The sequence below is a fragment of the Podarcis raffonei genome, chromosome 8 (genome assembly GCF_027172205.1).
Source record: "Podarcis raffonei isolate rPodRaf1 chromosome 8, rPodRaf1.pri, whole genome shotgun sequence".
NCBI classification, from domain to species: domain Eukaryota; kingdom Metazoa; phylum Chordata; class Lepidosauria; order Squamata; family Lacertidae; genus Podarcis; species Podarcis raffonei.
This window is the reverse complement of record NC_070609.1, coordinates 40,842,774-40,862,672: the sequence shown is the minus strand read 5'-3', so window position 1 is coordinate 40,862,672 and position 19,899 is coordinate 40,842,774. Positions and strand designations below refer to the sequence as shown.

General features: G+C 45.7%; 1 protein-coding gene across 1 annotated transcript; it reads left to right on the top strand.

Annotated features, from left to right (window-relative positions):
* Positions 1-106: 106 nt before the first annotated feature.
* On the top strand, positions 107-18,673 carry LOC128419149 (galanin receptor type 1-like). The gene is made up of 3 exons (XM_053399541.1): positions 107-1,525; positions 11,344-11,409; positions 18,234-18,673. The coding sequence occupies exons 1-3, from the start codon at positions 836-838 to the stop codon at positions 18,549-18,551; spliced, it is 1,074 nt and encodes a 357-aa protein (XP_053255516.1). The 5' UTR covers positions 107-835; the 3' UTR covers positions 18,552-18,673.
* The last annotated feature ends 1,226 nt before the right edge of the window (positions 18,674-19,899 follow it).

Sequence of the window (19,899 nt, the reverse complement as noted above, 5' to 3'; positions counted from 1 at the left end):
GCAAAGCAATTTCCCTAAGATGATTCACATTTGCATGCTGATATATGCATTTTTATGCACACTTAGCCCTAGTATATGCATTTTTATATATATGGCTAGAGAACTGCATTGCAACGTTCAGAGAAATGCAAATTTCAAAGAACAGCTGTGTTTAGGTTTGCGTATGGCTCTGGAAAATGCAAAAAGCTTCACCTGTAAATTGAATTTCTGCCCCACCCCTAGAACATGTTTTTAATTTGCACTGTAGATTTTGGTAAATTGGGGGAAAGGCAATACTTTGGATTACCCTGGTAGAAACACCCACTATACCAGCACTTCATCTGCTTAGCTGTCAGCCCTCTCCCCTCCCTCTGACTACAAAGCAAAGGGAGGAGGAGCTGGAAAGGGCTCAGTCTGCCACTCTCAGCCTAGGCTCACAACACTTCAGCCGCAGATCTTTGGAAGAGGCTTAAGGCAACAGCCTCTCAAGCGCAGAGGTCTCTTCAGCTCTTTCTCTCTCACACGCTGTCTCCTCCTGCTGCTGACCTTTGGCTTCCAGTGACAAGCAAAGACTAAACCCAGAAGATTCTCATCCAGCTGCCTGTCTAGCCGCACACCCTTTCGTGGGGCATCACTGACGTTGACCACCACCACACTGGAGAAGGTATCTGAAGAGAGAGCATTCGGGATCCAACAGGTCTCCATCCTGGAGGAGAAGCCTTTGCCCCAGGGTCCAAGAACTCCCAAACCTCCAGACAAAACACACAGACACCCTCTTTTTCCTGGAGGGTCCAAGGAAAGGTAGTTCTCTCCCTTAAAAGGGTGGGGGGGGCATCCCATCAAGTGACCTGGCTCCATGGAAGAAGCTGTGAGCAATGCTACCGTTTGCAGCCATGACTTTGGGTTCGAACAGGCCAACGCCTCCCTTTCCTGGCCAAGCGTATCTGGAAGTGGCCCAGAGACGGTGATTGTGCCTGTGTTGTTTGGGGTGATCTTCCTCCTGGGCATGGTGGGGAATATGCTGGTCCTGGTGGTGCTTGGCCATCTCCGGCCAGGTGGGCGCCCATCACGCAGTGCCACCAACATCTTCATCCTCAACCTGAGCATTGCAGACTGCTCTTTCCTCGTCTTCTGCGTCCCCTTCCAGGCCACCATCTACTCCCTGCCTGAGTGGGTCTTCGGTGCCTTCTTCTGCAAGTGGGTCCACTACCTGGTCATGACCACCATGCTGGTCAGCATCTTCACCTTGGTGGCCATGTCGGTGGACAGGTACATCGCCGTGGTGCACGCCAAGCGCTCGCTCTGCATCCGCAGCAAGCGCAACGCCACCCTGGGCGTGGGGGTCATCTGGCTCCTGTCTCTGCTCATCGCCATCCCGGTGGCTCAGCACCAGGCCCTCATGAGAGGCCACCGGCAGGCACCCAACAGCTCCTTCTGCTGGGAGCATTGGGCAGACAACCCTGCAGCCAAGCAGGTCTACAAAGTTACCATTCTGGTGGTGGGTTACCTGCTACCTCTGGTGCTCATCACCTGCTGCTATGCCAAGGTGGGTGTCGGGGCAAGAGGGGATGGAGATGGGTGGTTGGCAACAGGTTTTGGAATGCTGCCACAGACTTCTTCTCTGTGGCTTAGTTTAAACCACAACTACTTGATCCCAGAACTTCTTTTGACAGCCTGCGTAAGATTATTAGGTCTAAGACCACGTAAACTGCACCACTGGCAATCCCAGCATGTTTGAAGTTAGCTATGTTGCTAGACCTCCTGAAAATCTGAGATTAAGAAGGGGGAGCATTGTCTCCATTTTTGCACTTTTTCTCATGGTCATCTTCATACTTTCTCTCCATCAACCATGTGCAGGTCTCTCCTCCCTTAGATATCTGGCAGAACACCTCACTGCTTTCTTTCCAGAAATGTTCTTCTTCCTGCTCTTGCTCTTTTTCTGCTTTGTTCTCTCTTGTAGACTGCCTTGGCTCCCGTTATTTTCTACATTCATTTTTGCTTTAGCCAAATACAAGCGCTAAGATTTCCCTTTTTCATCTCCCTTTCCAAGTCCCCTAGGACAGTGATGAGCATCAAATGGATTGTGTTCATGGGTGGACACTTTCTGGGGTTCTTGCAGCAAATGCTAAATTACGGATGGTGGTCTAAGGAGAAAGGTGGTTCTTACTGCACATGTGGACCACCCATGGCCTGAGGGCCAATCCCTAGCCTCAGATGCCTTCAGTGTGGCCCCCAAAGGTGACCCCTTGCCACCAAATCCCTCCCCCAAATTTTGCTGCATCTCTATGTTCATTCTCCCCATGTCCTGTGCACAGCCCTCCCCATAGAGATTTGGCCATGCTCAGGAGCTGGGACCTACACCTTAACTCTAATATTGGTAGGTAACCCCTAACTGGTGCTACTCCTGGGCTACTAGTGCTACACCAGTCTAGCTGCTGGTGCTCTTCTAGTGGATCTCTATGGCTGTTGAAGCCTTGGATTGCTGGGGGTGGGGGAACAGAGCTGCAGTTAGGGGTGTGAATTGTTGTCCATTTCCTCCTGATGTGCATCTACCAAAAGAAGGTCTTTCTCCCTTTTCATGCTCTCTCACTTCCCCATTCATTCAGTGGGATTTCTCTCTGAGTGGACATGTTGAGGATTAGTGCTGTAAGGTTACATGTGCCACATGCATTACTTAGACAGAGGTTATTCCCTAAGTCGGGGGGGGGGACCAAATGTCCAAAGGGTTACCTGAGAGTAAACCTCCACTGATCTCCAAGGGACTTACTTTTAAGTAGACATAGTTAGGATTCAGGCAAATAGTTTGCCCCACCCTGTAGCTCTCCAGAGGGGATTTATTTTTCTTACTCATATTCTTATTTTTCTTACTCATATTCCTATTCTTCCACGATTATTATGACTAGTTTAATTGCATGCTAGACAATTGTCTCATGATGCACGTTGCCTGTACAGCCAATTTGAAAAGGAAACAGGGCAGTATTATTAGCATTATCTACATAAACACCTGCCATTGGAAAAAACAACAACAACAACAACAACAACAACAGATCGGATTGTGGCTTGTTATGCGTGCTTACTCCCGGATTTGGAATTGCAGTTGTTGTTGTTGTTGTTGTATGTTTACTCAAAAGTAACTCCCGACCTTGGATGTGATTTGGACAACACAACATCCCTGAAATCCTATGCAAAACAGAACAAACGGACCTGCCTCATTGCTTTGAGGGGCTAAAGAGAGCCTTGAGATACTGGGGGTAAAGTGCAGAAAGGTAGTCTTAGTAGGACAGGATCCTACAGAAGTAAGTGCCATTGAATTTAAAGGGGGTTACTCCTATGTAAGTCAGTTTAGGACAGCAGCCGTAGTCCAGTTTGTTTACTCAAATGTTTAAGTCCCAATCTCAGGATGCTTTGGACAGCACAACATGCCTGCAATGAAGCAAATCCTAATCAAATAACTCCTTCTCAGAGCAGACTGACTGAAGTGACTGAACCTAAGTTAATATGCCTATTAACTTGAATGACCTACTACTTTCAGTAGAACTAGACTGAATACCACCCCAGGGCAACTCATAAGGAAGGCCTAATGGGGCTTACACTCAGGTAGGTAGGTTTAGCAACAGATATGCACAGTTTTGATATTGTTGTTGTTAAAAATTTATATACTGCCCTATACCCGGGGGTCTCGGGGCGATTCGCAGAATAAAATCAAGATATAAAACCCCAAAATACATAATAAAACCAAAAACAACAACCTAATAGCCCCCCGCCGCAAAGCATAGGATGCCAGCAATTGCCCCCTTGCACTTGAATGAAGTTAATCCAGTCCCGAGGACTTGCAAATTTGTGAATAGAGGCAATTTCTGCACTCATTTCAGAATTCCCTGTGTGGGTTTGGTTTCTTTTGAATAAAGGTCAGTGGAAACTGTGGTGTCTTTAGGATATATGTATTTTTTTTAACCCATATATACAACCAGAGTATAGGATGGAGGGACTCATGGCATTAATACTCCACAGGTCTTCCTTCCCCATTCAGTTTCCAGGAAAGCCCCAAACTCATCTTTGGATCCTGCCCAGAGCAAGACATACTATTTGTCTCTCCAGCTGCTAGCATTAGCAAAAAGTCACACACAAAATTCTGCCTACTGTTCTTGCACCTCACAAGAGGATGCTACTTCCAACATTATTTATTTTATTTTAGCATATTTATTACCCAACCTTCACCAAAGGTAACAGTATGAGTTACAAAACAATAAAACACAACAGGCAGTAAACCATTAAAACAACTGCCCACCAATAAAATCATACGCAGAAAATAAGCCATCATTTCACCTTCCCAAAACCTGGGCAAAAGAATATACACCTTTTCCTTTTTTATGAAATAGCTGGGTCCAGGTGTACTTCAAGGGGCAGGGAGTTCCAATGTCTGGGAGCCACCTTTAACAATGATTGCAGGAAAGCCTGTGTTGTTCTATGATGAGATAAATGTTGTTTGTTTGTGACTGTTTGTAATGGAAGGTCTGTGTACAGTATTTAAAACATTTTTAAGAGAGAGAGTGTGAGAGAAACTCAAAGTGTATTTGTCTCCCCCCATAACCCCTGTGCCACATATTCTCTCCAAGGCTCCTCAATTACCACTCTTAGACCATTTGTCCCAGTTAGGATGTGTGAATATTTCAATTTCTTTCAATTTCTCTCCTTCCCCCCAATCTTAAGCACAGTTCTTCACATTACCACATCAGTTTGTGGTGTTGTGGTTTTTTTTTTAAAAAAAAGGCCTCGTGAATCAGTTACAAACATTTTAATTGAATCATCATATGAGTTTTCATTCCATTTGCATATGAATAAGATAGTAGTTCTGAAGCAAGAAGTGTGCTCCCTTTATTTTTAGGTGATGTACAAGTGTGTCATCAGAAGGCTGTATCTTATGGTACATGATTGGACTCGATGGCCCTTGTGGTCTCTTCCAACTCTATGATTCTATGATGTTTAGTTTACCTTGTACAAAGTGTGTGTGTAAGAGTGTGTGTGTGTGTGTGTGTGTGTGTGTGTGTGTGCCTACCATCTTGCATGATAATTTAGGGACACCATTTCAGCTGATTCAAAGTTTCTGAATTGATTAAACTTTGCAGTCCTACTTTTTAATGTGTTTTCTTTCTGAGCAAAATTCAGACAGAGATCCTTTGCAGAATATCATTTTCTTCTGCAGGTAATAGTTGGAGCAGTGAAATTGCTCGCATCAAATTCTATCAAGCAAGTGGATTACATTAGCACTTAGTGTGTCTGGGCAAAGAAAGCCTTTCCAAGGAGAGGAATAGCTATGATCATCCTTGTGTAATTTTTTGGGGACAAGACCTGGTTACACAAATCGCTACATAGTTTATAAATAAGTTTTGGAAAGACCACAGGGAATATAATATGTACGAAGGTAAAATATATTTATTGATCTGCCCACTATTGTCTCTCTATTGGCCCTCTCTGACAATGCCCAGAAGGGAAAGCAGCCCTTGCATTCGCTTCTGGGCCACTATGCTCTAGCTTGTCTCTGAGACAGGTGTGGCTGGAGACATGTATATTAAGGGCAGAGGAAGGTGGAAGCCTTCTGGGTGAGAGAGACAGGAATGGAGTGAGAATAGCTCCCTTCCCACAAGAGTACAGTCCTAAACTTATCTCGCCTCCTTTCCTCATTTCTTTTATTCGCCTCCAGCTTAGATCTTGGGAATTTCCTCCTTTCCCTTCCTGTGGGGCACCAGGGACTCAGGGAGTGCCACTATCACAAAATACAGAAGGTCAGGTCTAATGGACTTGATCCCCAACAAAATGTCCTTTTCATGACAGGTATTGAGTCAGATTTGTCTCCCACAGAAGCTGGGACTACCTCGAATAATCCACCCAGCCCGGGTAATGCTAACGCAGCAAACTAATTGAACTGAAGACAATAAGAGTTGGCTTTCTTTCCCCTTTAATGCACACCTGTGCAGATCTTGTGAAGCATTAGGCTTGAGTCAAATCCAGAATGTACCCACATGCCTACTTGGCTTTATGAACCCCACCCCTATTCCTGAACCATGACAGGTCCTATTCTACATACTTGCTCAGTCATGAGACTAGTTCAACACCTGCCCGCCTTTTCTCAGGTGGTTGTGTGTCCTGCTTTACAGAAGACAGTCCTCTGTTTGAAGGCATCGTCTATTTCATGGGTAGGTAAACTAAGGCCCGGGGGTCAGATCTAGCCCGCGGATGGTCCAGGAATCAGCGTGTTTTTACATGAGTAGAATGTGTTCTTTTATTTAAAATGCATCTCTGGGTTATTTGTGGGGCATAGGAATTCGTTCATTCCCACCCACCCCCCCAAAAAAAATTACAGTGGTACCTCGGGTTACATACGCTTCAGGTTACAGACTCTGCTAACCCAGAAATAGTGCTTCAGGTTAAGAACTTTGCTTCAGGATGAGAACAGAAATTGTGCTCCGGCAGCGGGAGGCCCCATTAACTAAAGTGGTGCTTCAGGTTAAGAACAGTTTCAGGTTAAGAACGGACCTCCGGAACGAATTAAGTACTTAACCCGAGGTACCACTCAAGGTCCACCACATAGTCTGAGGGACAGTGTTCTGGCCCTTCTGAAAAAGTTTGCTGACCCCTGCTCTACTTCAAGGGTAGGAAGCCTGTTCATTGAATGCAACCTATAGAAACCTAGGAACCTATAGAAACCTAGGAAGCTGCCTTATAGCGAGTCAGACCATTGATTCACCTTGCTCAGTACTGCCTTCCTTTCAGTTAGTAGCAGTGACCCATCTGCTGGGAAGCTGGCGCAGCAGCTATGCTCCCCCTGGTGAGTCATTTCCACCCTCCTGAGTGGCTCCACCTCCTCACTGCAACAGGTCCAAGGGGAAGGTGACTTGTCGTTGTGTGGACTCTCCGCAGATACCCAGTTATGCTGACTCTTGGTGCTGGGCCAGGTGCAAAGATGAGCAAAATGATAAGCAGCAACATTCAGCAAAGCGAAGAGCAGGAGCGGAAAAACTGTGACAAAGAGTTAGACTGGTGTAGTTGTTAGATCAGGACTTTGGAGACCCATGTTCAAATCCCCATTCAGTTAGGAAGCCTTGGACAAGTCACTGGGAGTGGCCTAAGCTACCTCCCAGGTTGTTATGAGGGTAATACAGCAAACTAATGTGCAGGAGCATATTGTTCCACTGTGAACCCACCTCAGGTGCCAACACTGCAGAGAAGATGTGGCTCTATCAAAGGAATCAGTCTTGCTTTGGGACAGGCAGGTGGCTGGAGCCAATGAATGTACGTTTCCTTCCAAGCAAAAAATTCTGTAGCGTGGCTGCTTGGGAGTAGTTTGATTGCCTTCTGCCTCATTGCTTTGTGTGAGTATGCCAGCAAGAGGTATACATGATGGATTTTCTTTTAATTAATTGGCTTAAGTACGTAAAGTCTCCTAGCATTAATGGTTAAGCACACTCATTGCTTGGTTACAGTGCTTGCTGTAACTGCGTTTTCAAAAGGTTAATCTAAATTTTGTTGGTGCACTGCATGAATTCCCCCCCTCTTAATGTCATTCTTTAAAATCATAAAAATAAAATCTCCAGTGAGTCTAACGTACCTTATCTTGATCCTGGAATGGAGTTAAATAAAAGCAAAACCTTTATGCAGAAATTATTTACCTGAAAGTAAATAATAGACATTTGTTTACAAGCAGCTATGTAAAAAGAAAAAATCTCTGTCGAGGGGAAGGGCCATAGCTCAGGGGACGGCATCTGCTTGGTTTGCATGAAGAAGGTCTCAGGTTCAGTCCCTGATATTTCCAGGTAAGACTGGGAAGGTCCTCTGCCTGAAACTCCAGAGAGCTGCTGCCAGTCCGTGCAGACAAAGGTGAGGGAACTTTTTCAGCCCAAGGGCCACATTTCCTTCTGGGCAACCTTCCGAGGGCCACATGCCAGTGGCGGGCAGGGCCAGAAACAAAAGTAGGCAGAGCAATGAATGCAAATGCCACCTTTGCACAGCAGCTTAGTTTCTGCACGTTCCCCTCTTTATCTATTTATTATTTACAGATATATTTATATACCACTATATCACAAAAAACATATCATCCTCCATTCAGGGAAGCAAAAGGTCTCATCAGAGTTCAAGGACACATTCCGGCCAGGCAAGAACCCCCAAGGTGCAAAGCAGAGTCAGCGAAGGGGGCAGCCTGGGAAGGTGAGGGGTAGGGGGTATCCTCAGGAGGGTTTGGAGGACCAGACAGAGAGGCTTGTTAGGCCACATTTGGCCCTTGGGAATGAGGTTCCCCATCCCTGGTATAGACAATACTGAGCTAGATGGACCAGTGGTGTGACTCACTGACAGGCACCTTCCTGTGTAATGATCTACTAAGCCTTGGGTAGGCAAAAAGCAGGCTGGGATCTACTGCTAGATCTTTTTGAAACCTGCAGTAAGTAGATCACAAGAATGAATCCCTGGGCTGAGCATAATGCTCAGAGGTATCTTTGTCCTTCTTCAGCTGTGAGTGTACGTCTGCTGCACTGAGCCAGTGTGGAGGGGAAGTCCATGTGGTGCCCTCCAGATGCATGTTGCTGGACTTTGATTCCAGCTCTCAGCATCCCTGACCAATGGTCCTGCTGGCTGGGATTGATAGAAGGCAGAGTCCAACAACATCTGGAGGGCGCCATATTGGTTATCTCTGCACTTGGTTCCAGTTGGTGGCTGTCAGAGATCCCGTACAAAAGCTAAGTAGACGACACAAGCTGGGTGCCCGCCCACCACTGTACTTAGCAACACACACCTGCTGAGACTGGCTGTGCCTCTTAGAGATCATAGATGAGAAGCAAGAGCTCTCTAATATAAAGATATAAATAGAAGCCAGTACACAACATTATTTGAATATCCAAGGAGACAGAACCATTCCTGTTTTTACAAGACATGCTTTACCCATCTGCATATCCACTTTGTTCCATTTATATACCTGCACCTGACACGTAAGAACCCAAGAAGCTGGATCAGACCAGAGACTTAACTGGTCCAGCATTCTCTTCCCCACAGGGGCTTTGCCTGATACCTGGGCAAAGCCTGCAAGGAGAACATCGGGGCAATGGGCTTATCCTCTTGTTGTTCCCTGGCAACTGGCAAATCAGGGCCAGACTGGAATCTCATGTTAATTACATGAATGCAATTAAGTCATGTGGATTTTGTTATGTAAACAGCTGCTCTGGGGGAGCCTGAACAACCTCAGCACCACTGAGAAGGCAATGTGAATACTTTCTCTCCTTGCTATGGTCAGGCAATGATCAATCACCTTTCCAAAGCATTTTTGTGCATTCCACATTAGCGTCAGTGGAAGATTCAACTGAAATCCAGAGAGCAGCTTCAGAAAGGCTGCTGTTTTCATAACAATAAAAGTGTGTGTTATTTGCATTCACCCAATGAGCATTATGCCTAGTCTCATCCACAAAGGAATATTGCTTCCAAACGTGAAGCTAGCATATAGTCATCCCAGCTAGTAGCCATGGATAGAGAAGGGGGAGAAATTCAATCCAGAACACATTCAAAGCAGAATCTGTCAAATAAACACTATCTGACACAATATATGAAACAAAACACAGTCACCCTTGAATGGAGTCGAATGGCTGAGTCCAATTGTTGAGTTGAATGGTGCCACCGAAATATGTCAGTCACAATTTTAGTCCATCACACTCCCCTAGTAAACTCAACTCAAAAGACCACTTTTCCCCATTGCTAATAACAAGGTCAGATCTCACTTCAGTTATCCATGCACTTGTCACTCCCAGACTGGACTACTACCATGGCCACCTGTTAAAATTGGCTCATGGGGTGTGGGGGGGTGCTGGGGGATGTAATAATCTGACCCACCAACCAGATCCAATTGCCCACCCCTGGGATTGCATCAATGTCATGAGAAACGCAAATAGCAGAGAGCTTCCAAAATGAACCCCAAAGCAGAAAACAATGTGTCTTAAGATGCTGAAAACATGGGTTTTGTTTTCCAAACAGCCCAACGTATTTCAGCCAATTATTGTTTAAAAGCTGTCTTCAGGGGCTATTGCAACAGAGGCAATACATCATGTGAATCATTTCTACTCAACATTTAAAAACAAACTAAATTGATTATGTACAAATTGCATATAAGCCTAGATAAATGAATCAATGTGGGAGAGGGACAGATCTGATTCTGGCAGGGGCCATGGCTGGGAGCGAAGGGTTGAACCCTGTGCTTCCTGCACACTCCATAGTCTGGCCCTTCCGCAGTGCCACCGGTTTGGTTCTGAAAACCAGCTATGCAGCGGCCAACCATGTGACCAAGGCCACACTGAGTTTGACACTCACCTTCTGACCCTCATCCTTCTGTAGCAAATGCAGCTTCATTCATGCTGAAGAGGGAGATAGCAGCAACCTTGTGGAGACCTTGAGCTTCATAGAAGTACAAAATATATTTTTGGCTGGCAATGGGAGGGAAACTAAGGTAGGAAGGATGGAGGGCACAGGTGACTGCTGGGAAATGTTGGGTTGCATGTGTAAAAATGGAGGTGGGACGGAATGGTGTGCTCTGGGAAAGGGCATTGTTAGCTGGATGGCAGGCCAAATTTGGTTCAAGGCCCAATTTGGCAATTCTGATCGGGTCCCAATTTGGACTGGATCTTTCCATGCCTGATCCAACCTAAGCCCTGAACTAAATCAGGGGACTTTCATAGCCATGAGGAGCCTTTTATAGGGATATTTCATACAGTTGGACAGGGAGGAGGGCGGGGGAAGGAGAAGGTGCTGGCAGAAAGTCTCTGCTTGCATGATCTCCTTCCCCCTCCCCCTCCCCTGACCACATGTTTAATATCCTCTGCCCACCCTCCACAAAACACACTTTTGACAACTCTGGGTTGCTCCAGGTGGACCAATCCCTTTCCAAGACTGGCTTTCAGTGTGGCTACCCCTGTTTTGTGGAACAACAACCCTGTGGAGATATGACAGGCACTCTCTTTTTTTGTCCTTATGGAAACAATTGAAAACATTTTTGTTTCACCTAACTTTTCCAGCTAGGTGAAAAGGGCTCTGCCTTATGCATTGTTTTCAACCTATCTTTAGCTGGTTTTTCGGTACTGTTTTCAAAACTATTTTTTAGCCGTTTCGTGGTATGAGTAAATTAATACCACCACATTCTGGCCAGGCAAAGTCACCTGAGGAGAGCACAGGGTTGGTGCGAGGTGACCTGGTGAGAGTCCCAGGAGCTCACAAGAAACGGCCAGAGGGCTGCACTTCCCCCCACCCTGACCTAGGGTACCCCACACCCCTGATGCAACAGAATAAGAAACATCTATTGTGCAATAAAGCAAGTTTCTTCCTTCCTTTCCTTAGGTTATACGCCATCTTCAAAAGAAGGTGAAGAATATTTCCAAGAAGTCAGAGAGATCCAAAAGAAAGGTAAATTAAAAGAAAACAACATCCAATTACCAGGGAACATTAGCAAGCAAAATATTGCCTGCCCCAGCACTAAAGTATAACTGATCACAGAGCCCTGTAAAATTATTCTATCATGCTCCATCAGAAGGATATACTTTTGCAGTGCTGTCAGCCAGATCACTATTTAGATGCGTGACTATGGCTTGTGGTTTTGGTCTGTTTCCTTCCCAATTATGTATGTGATTGATTCTGATTCTGATGTTATTAATAAATTGTAGCAGACGCTTGTCTCTTCATCCAGGTGACCTTTGGAAGCTGTACAAATGTAAAACTCCAGAGACATTTATCTTGTTCTGTCGAAATGACATCTAAAGTTGGAATACATTTAAGTTCACAAGCGGGGGAGCAGACCCCCCACCCACCTCAAATGAGTGGCCTGAAGAGGCAGGAAAAGGTGCAGAGCAGGGGTGGGCACCTGTCACAAGATTTGGTTTGGATCCTAATTCAGCATGTCGGAAAACACCTTGCTTTGGTCTGAAGTATTTTGGAGACTCCCTAATTTGGCTTGGGGTCCGAATCTTAGAATTCTAGAGCTGGAAGGGACCACGAGGGCCATCTAGTCCAACCTGCTGCAATGCAGGAGTATTTTGCCCAACAAGGGACTCACAACCCTGAGATTAAGAGTCTCATGCTCTACCAACTGAGCTACCCAGCAGAAACCACTTTGGACAAAATGAAGCTTCATTCACTATGATGGGAAATTAAAAAATGGCTATTGTCTTGTCATTTGCAGGAATAGTAGTATCTGTTCTCCAGAGTAGATAAAAACCTGCCAGATTATAGGCAAAATATATCCTTGTGGTTTGGTGATGAGTTATCTTTAAAGTTTGATTATCTTTTCTATTTCTTTAGACTATATCTGTACTGATATCAATTCCTTGCCTTTCTGACACCATTTCCCATGCAACACCTCTCAGCCTCCTAGCTCTCACTCGACTCCACCCATCCACCCTGGCTCTCACTCAGGGCTCAAACAAATTCACAGATCAATGCCAAAAACTCATACAGTGGTACCTCGGGTTAAGAACTTAATTCATTCCAGATGTCCGTTCTTAACCTGAAACTGTTCTTAACCTGAGGTACCACTTTAGCTAATGGGGCCTCCCACCGCCACGCCATTTCTGTTCTCATCCTGAAGCAAAGTTCTTAACCCGAGGTACTATTTCTGGGTTAGCGGAGTCTGTAACCTGAAGTGTCTGTAACCCAAGGTACCACTGTAATAAGAAGAGTTCCTGCAAGATGCTGGCACCACCTATATCTCTAGGCTTACTTTTATGGGCAGGTGTCAATGTTGACAGAGCTTGCTCAGGCTGCTTCCAGCTGTGTCCCACACACCTAGTTCCAGGCTACAGCAGATTTGCTTTGATTGGAATTTCTTAGGGGGTCTAAAGGATGGCAAATAGGACACCCCACCACACACAGTTCTTTCTCTAGCCTCTGCACATTTCTCCTCTTCTAGCAGAGAAGGAAACATGCATATTTTTAAAAAAAATTGTTGAATTCTTCAGGTGCTGTAGACCTTTCTGAAGGGATGAAAAACTTCAGAATAAGGAGAATAAGGAGGAGAAAGCTAACAGGCAGCACTACCCCCTGGGTGTAAGAAAACAGTAAGTGGGAAGCAGGTTGTGGGCAGGCCATGGGTGTAGCCAGGATTTTTGTTGGGTGGGGGCAGAACTGACATGATCAATTAGTTAAGTATTTCTATTGTTTTACTTGATCTGGGGGGGGGCAGCTGCCCCCTGCCCCCCCTGACTACACCCATGGGGCAGACAGCATGGCAGGGCAATGCCCCATTCACCCCTGTAGGAAGGCCTCCACTGAATACAACAGAAGGATGGAACTGTCTTGTACTTTGCCACATACATAGAACTTACACATCATTCTCCATTCGTCGCAGAGGCTGTGTTCTTTCAATGCCTGGCTTTAAACATTCAAACAGCTTTCAAGGAGGAAAAATGAGGGGATTAACTTGTGTATCAAGGGGGAGAGAATAAATCCTGGATGTGAGCCATATTGCCTGTGCTGTTCTTCTGTTTTCAGGATCATAACTCAGACCGTATAGTCCCATATAGCATCCTCTTTCAAGCCAGAATAGCCAGTGACTCTTCTCTCCTTTGGCAGAAGAACTGTGCAGGGCTGCCTACAGACATTAGACCAGGGTTTCCCAAAATTGGGTCTCCCACTGGTTTTGAACTACAACACCCATCATCCCTAGCCATCAGGACCAGTGGTCAGGGATGATGGGAACAGTAGTCCAAAAACAGCTGGCAACCCGAATTTGGAAAACTCTGCATTAGTTCACAAGAATAACCTACTGGATCAGGCCATTTAATTCAGCATCATGTTCTCACAGTGGCCGAACCCTTTGCTTATGGGAAGCCAACAAACAGAACACAAGCATAATAGCAATTCCCAGCAACTGCTGTTCAAAGGCATACTGCCCCCAACAGTGGAGGGAGAACATAACATAGCCATTGTGGTGGCTAGCAGCTAATGGTGGGCGCTGACATTGGTGCTGTGGTCTTGGGGCAACAATAGATAGCTACAGTCCTCCATTTTAAATTGCCCAAAATGCTCCTGGAGAAATGCCCTTGGTGCCTTAGGGGTCAAATTAATACAAGGACTCTGAACCTGGCTTGGTAGCAAATGGGCAGCCATTGCAGATGCTTTAACAATGATGTCCCATGTTGTTAGCCATGTTGTGCTCCCATCAGTAGTCCGGCCACTGCATTCTGCTCCCGCTGGAGCTTCTGAACCAGGCCCTAGGGCAGCCCCACATACAGCATATTACAGTACTCCAGCCTTGAGGTTACCAACACATGGACTTACAATGTGCACATGTACATAATGCATATATTGCTGGCAATAACAGACACAAAGGCATTATATTAGGGGAAATTGCTTTCAAAAATGTGTATGTTAGGAGAAATGCACACTAAAATGCTGATACATTTTTGTGAGGACTTTTTAAAAATTGCAACCTATGCTGAAATGGAAATGAGAAACTTGGAGAAATGGAAACTGGCAGATTCATCCATCCTTGTGAGTCACAAGTCCTCCCAGAGTATCCCCATTGCCATCTGCAAAATGTTGAGGGGAGGTTAGATGGCAGCTTTTGCCAGAGGGCAGCTCTTTAGCATCTGCTTCCCATCTGCAACAAGTGGGAACAACAAACTTTCTTGGAGCGCTCTTAGAGGGGTGACTCAAAATGATGAATGTGAACTGTGATCCCATTCCCATGAGCAGCATATGATTCTTATACTTTGGACTGGCTGGTGGCACTTTTAAACAAGAGTGGTTGGTCTTTGCAATGCAGCTCTTCCTCTGCAGCTCTTACATTTTTGGGCTACTACAAGACTGGCAGAAGTTGAATTAATTGGTTTGGATTGAATCTAAAAATCATTTCCCCATTTGGAGCATCTTCTGCTGAGATATTCTTCCTTGCTCTACCTTCCTCTGTCCATTAGCTCTCTAGTGATATTACATTCCATAATATGATTACAGACTTTGCCACCTATTATTCTGGTATAGATGAGGTGGGAAGGGGGGAAGGAGAGAGAGAGAGAGAGAGCACATTCAGCACAGATATTTGAGTTTTGGTCTCAGTTTTGTGGCAGATTGCTCCATAACATTTTGTAAGTATGTTTACACTCTTCTTTGTAGAGAATGAGCACCGCCTCTTCCATTGCCGACCCTGCCCAATAGCAAAGGGTGCCTTCTCCTATTCTCTCTCTCTCTCTCTCTCTCTGCTTGCTGCCACCTGTGCATGTGTGGACAGGGATGGGTGAATCAGTCAATTTCAGTGTCTCTCCGTTTCTCCTGTTTCTCCTTTTTCTTCTTTTTTTGCAATTCATCTTTATCAGTTTCTCCTTTTTCCAGTCTTAAGTTTAGTTCTTCCCATTTCCACATGGGAGAGATCGCTGCTTTATTCAAGTCTTACTAGCAGGCTTCCCATAGGCAATTGGTTGCCTCTTATTGTGAGAGCAGATGTTGGACTCAATGGGTCTTTGCCAAATCCAGCAGGGCTCTTCCTGGGCTCTTAAGAGCAGCTGCAGGTTCTCTAACAGAGAGTGCCCTTTCTTCACGTGTGTTTCACCTTCCCTGCCTCCACTCCACAAGCTGCTTTGTAATTATTTTCCAGAATTACCAAAATGTGCTGTCGAACATCTACGCAGCTCCAAATGGCTGTGTTCTCTGAGCCAAACACAGGTAACCAAAGCAACATGATTAGGATGCATTTCCAACAGCACTTTAGCCCATGTGAGGTTTGCACTTTTGCAGTGATGTTTGAATGATGACTCAAATTGAGATTACACTCAGGCAGCCGACAGAAGCCAGTGCTAAAAGGGCAATGCAGACTATACCAGGATGTTGAGCAGGGCTGTCAAAACTCCATAGGGGTCAGTGGATGAAATTTCACACCCAGCGAATGTCCATAGGAACATGCCTAAGGTTTTTTGTTTTTAACCACAAAGTCCATCCCACCTTGATTTACCACCGTCATCCCTCCCAGGGACTACACCTCAATCCTCTGTAATTGATAAATCCTGTAAAATCCAAATCAGGGCCTGCTAATGGTGGAGTGGAAGTGCAGGCCATCATCACTGTCACACACAAAAACATACACACCCAGGGCCACAAACCACTAAAGGAAGCATGAAATAATAGCCAATCTGTTAGGATCAGAGTGACTGCAATTCTTTGCCTGATTACCTGCAAGTGAGCTTCACTGAACTCAGTGGGGCTTTATTTATGAGGGCATTGGCTAAGAACATAAGTGCATCAGGCATCTTTTTTTCCCCTGACTTCTCCAGGCAGGGCTTGGAGACCCCCATCTGAAATCCAGGAGAGTTGCTTCCAGTCAGTGCAGGCAGTACTGAGCCAGATGGATCAGTCAGTCTGTGTTGGTATATATATGGCAACTTCCTGTGTTTCCAACCCAGAATCCTGTTCTCGCAGTGACCAACCAGGGAGCTCGTAAGAAGGACCTGTGCACAACAGCCCTTTCCCCACAAGTGAATCCCAGTAACAGGCGTTCAGAAGCATAATGCCTATTGCCTCTGACCGTGGCTAGTAGCCGCTGATAGACCTTATAAAATAAAAACAGCCCTGCAAAATCAGACCAAAGGCCCATCTAGTTCATTATTCCACACGCAGGCAGGACGTGACTACAACTGGAGACATCTGGTGCTTTCTTAGGTTTATAAATAGACAGGTTGAGCAGGTAGGAAAACAAGCGTGCAGGCTGTATGAATCCCAAAGCAGCAGCATTCCAGCACTCCAATAATTCCCTTGCCAGCCAGAAACTTCTTGGCAGTCATCTCCCGCCAGCCTAATTCAATCACATGTTTACAGTTATGTTTTGCTAATGGGAAATAAAGTTTTAGAGCCAAGCCCTGGATGTTTATCTTCTGCCCATGCATGAGCCCCTGCAGGTATATGTACAAAGGGAATGACTTGCCTGTGGTGGTGTCACAGCTCTGTGCCTGCAGTGCTGTGTTCTTAGACCTCTGGCTATTAGCAAACACTATTTCCCTCCACCCCACACTGAATCCAAAGGGAAAACAAAGACACTTCTTTCTTTTGGGCACGAAGCTAATTGGGAAAGAAGCTAATTAATGGGTTGTTAGATTGTTCAAAACAGCTAAGAGGATTAGCCCCCCCATTGACCAAGTTCAGCAGTTAATTGCAGCTATTTTCCATTTAATGTGTTCCAGATGGTGATAAGGCTATCCAGATTGATGATTATTCTAGCATCTTCTGACCATTTCTCAGTACCGCCTCTTTATAACGTTCTCTTTTGTAATTGGTTATAAGTGGAGGTTGTCTTTGTTTTGTACAAATGGTTTGTTAAATGCCTCTTGCAAATTTACTGTGTTCTATTTCTGTTATTGTCTCACTGTGCTATAAGTAGGATGGGGAGAGGGGAACAGAATTTTGGGAGGCAGGTTCTAGAAATAAAAAAAATATGATAAAAGTGTAAAAGACTATCCAACCTACACTGCTGTGCAAATTAAACATGTGTGGAAGCAACATTAACATTTTGCGCCTGCCTTCCCCACTTCAATTCCCTCCAGATGGTTTGGACTACAACTCCTATCATCCTCGACCACCGGCCATGCTGGCTGAGGTTGAGACTGACAGTAAAGGTACCCCTGACCATTAGGTCCAGTCACGGACGACTCTGGGGTTGCGCACTCATCTCGCTCTATAGGCTGAGGGAGCCGGCGTTTGTCCGCAGACAGCTTCCGGGTCATGTGGCCAGCATGACTAAGCTGCTTCTGGCGAACCAGAGCAGCGCACGGAAACGCCGTTTACCTTCCCGCCGGAGCAGTACCTATTTATCTACTTGCACTTTGACGTGCTTTCGAACTGCTAGGTGGGCAGGAGCTGGGACCAAACAACAGGAACTCACCCAGTCACGGGGATTCGAACTGCCGACCTTCTGATCGGCAAGCCCTAGGCTCTGTGGCTTACACCACAGCGCCACCCGCGTCCCTCAAGGCTGAAGGTAGTTGCAGCCAAAAACATCTGGAGGGCACTAGCTTGGGGAAGGCTGATTTGCATCCCCCAAAGTCAGCCATATCTGTTTTAGTTGGTAGCAATAATTTATAATAGCCAGACCACATTCTGTGTTGTTGTTGTTGTTGTTGTTGTTGTTGTTGTTGTTGTTGTTGTTGTTGTTATAATTACACACCCTTCACTCTAAGGTCCCAGGGCAGGCTATACAACTAACAAAACACACTATTAAAATTTCAAAACCTTTGTTTGCTTTTGCCTTCTAGACAGCTCAAACAGTGCTGCTGGTGGTTGCTGTCTTTCTGATCTCCTGGCTCCCGCACCACATCATCACTATGTGGGCTGAGTTTGGGAAGTTCCCCCTGAACGATATCTCCTTCACCTTTCGCATCATCGCACACTGCTTAGCCTATGGGAACTCTTGCATCAACCCCATCATCTACGCTTTCTTGTCGGAGAATTTCCGCACAGCCTGCCGGCAAGTCTTCACATGCAAGGGCCTCCTTCAGCCGCCCCCTGCAAAGAAGATGGTGAGGATCCGCATGGAGAACTTCTCCACTTCTCACTCAACAACCAACGTGTGACATGGGGCAGGGAGGAAGTGCTATCAGCAAAGGAAGAAACAAGAGAAATGCAGCAGTGTCCAGAAATTCCTTGCACAGGCAGATTCATCTCAAAAGGGATGGGGGGAAAGGGGTGGGGGAAGCAGACCCATTCTGTATGTGACATTAATGGTACTCACAGGAGCTGTCCATTCCTCATCACCACCTTTGCTCATAATTGTGGCTTCAGAGTGACAGCTTTCTGAGATGTTTCTAACGTTTTATGGAGGGGTGGCACCTAAAGCTGCTACAGGCTGAGATTTAACTGTAGTTTACAGCTGAAAGTAAGGGAGCCACTTAAACCCTGCCCCAAAAGAGGATGCTGACGTGCATATGTATAGGAACAAATTTAGAATCGCTGTAAATTCAACAGAAGTACAATATGGGGAAGATACTGGCCAAGTGACTGGTGGGCCAGATGCTCACACTTGACAGGTAACTTCAAACCCTCCCAGTCTATCTTTCTTCTTAGGGTTCTTTATTTTTAAACTGGACTTGGACCGCAAAACCCTTCAAAGTAAGTGCTGTCCTTTGTGGAACAGGACACATATCTGCTTTCACTATGTATGAAGTGTAGTAATGTCTTATGGAAAGATATGTCCATGTGTGAAGTAAGTCTATTTAGCAGTGATGGATAATAAAGGTAAGAGGATGGTGAAGGAAGACACATTGGAAGGCAATTGTTGCTATGGCTCCATAGTGCTAAAGCTCATTTTTATCTCCACCACCTCATTTGTGAAAGGCTTTCTTGATTATATCATGGTCAGATGTTGCATTGCACATACCAAGACATTTTGCCCAAGATAATTTTGCCCTTTCGATGCAGAATGAACATTGGCATAGTCACTCTTTTTTGCATAATTTATTTAAAAAACTGATCTGTATTATTTATTCTTGTTTGGGTATTGTCAGAGCTGCCCGAGGTCCCAGCTCACAAAGGACCAACGCCGGTTCGTTGTTATGTACGAAAGTCTTTATTGAAGTTCAGTTTCGCTTTCACAGCCGCAGCGTGCAGCTCTACGTCTCAAACTCTAGACCGCTGAAGCTCCATCTGAATCTCCTCCCCCCAGAGACCAGTTTAAGACTCTAGCCTTGCTCCACCTCTTCCTTTGCTCTTTCCTCCTCTGGTTCCGCCTGTCCGTCGGGGTCTCGCCCTTCCTAGACTCTTCTGACGCTGAGTCCCCTGAGTCTTCCCCCTGCCCCCGGCAGGCTTTAGGACCTGGTTCCCAATCCAGGTTTTCTGCTGTCCCGCGCGCCTGTACATTCGAACTTGGCGCGCGCGCCCAGCCGGCAACCTTCCTCCTGACCGTTACACTGCTCCTGTCACTGC

Excerpts from the sequence above, each read along its gene's own strand:
- LOC128419149 (XM_053399541.1), top strand. The coding sequence starts at position 836 with ATGGAAGAAGCTGTGAGCAATGCTACCGTTTGCAGCCATGACTTTGGG. Across the intron at positions 1,526-11,343 it reads TCACCTGCTGCTATGCCAAG|GTTATACGCCATCTTCAAAA; the intron begins GTGGGTGTCGGG and ends TCCTTTCCTTAG. Across the intron at positions 11,410-18,233 it reads CAGAGAGATCCAAAAGAAAG|ACAGCTCAAACAGTGCTGCT; the intron begins GTAAATTAAAAG and ends TTTGCCTTCTAG.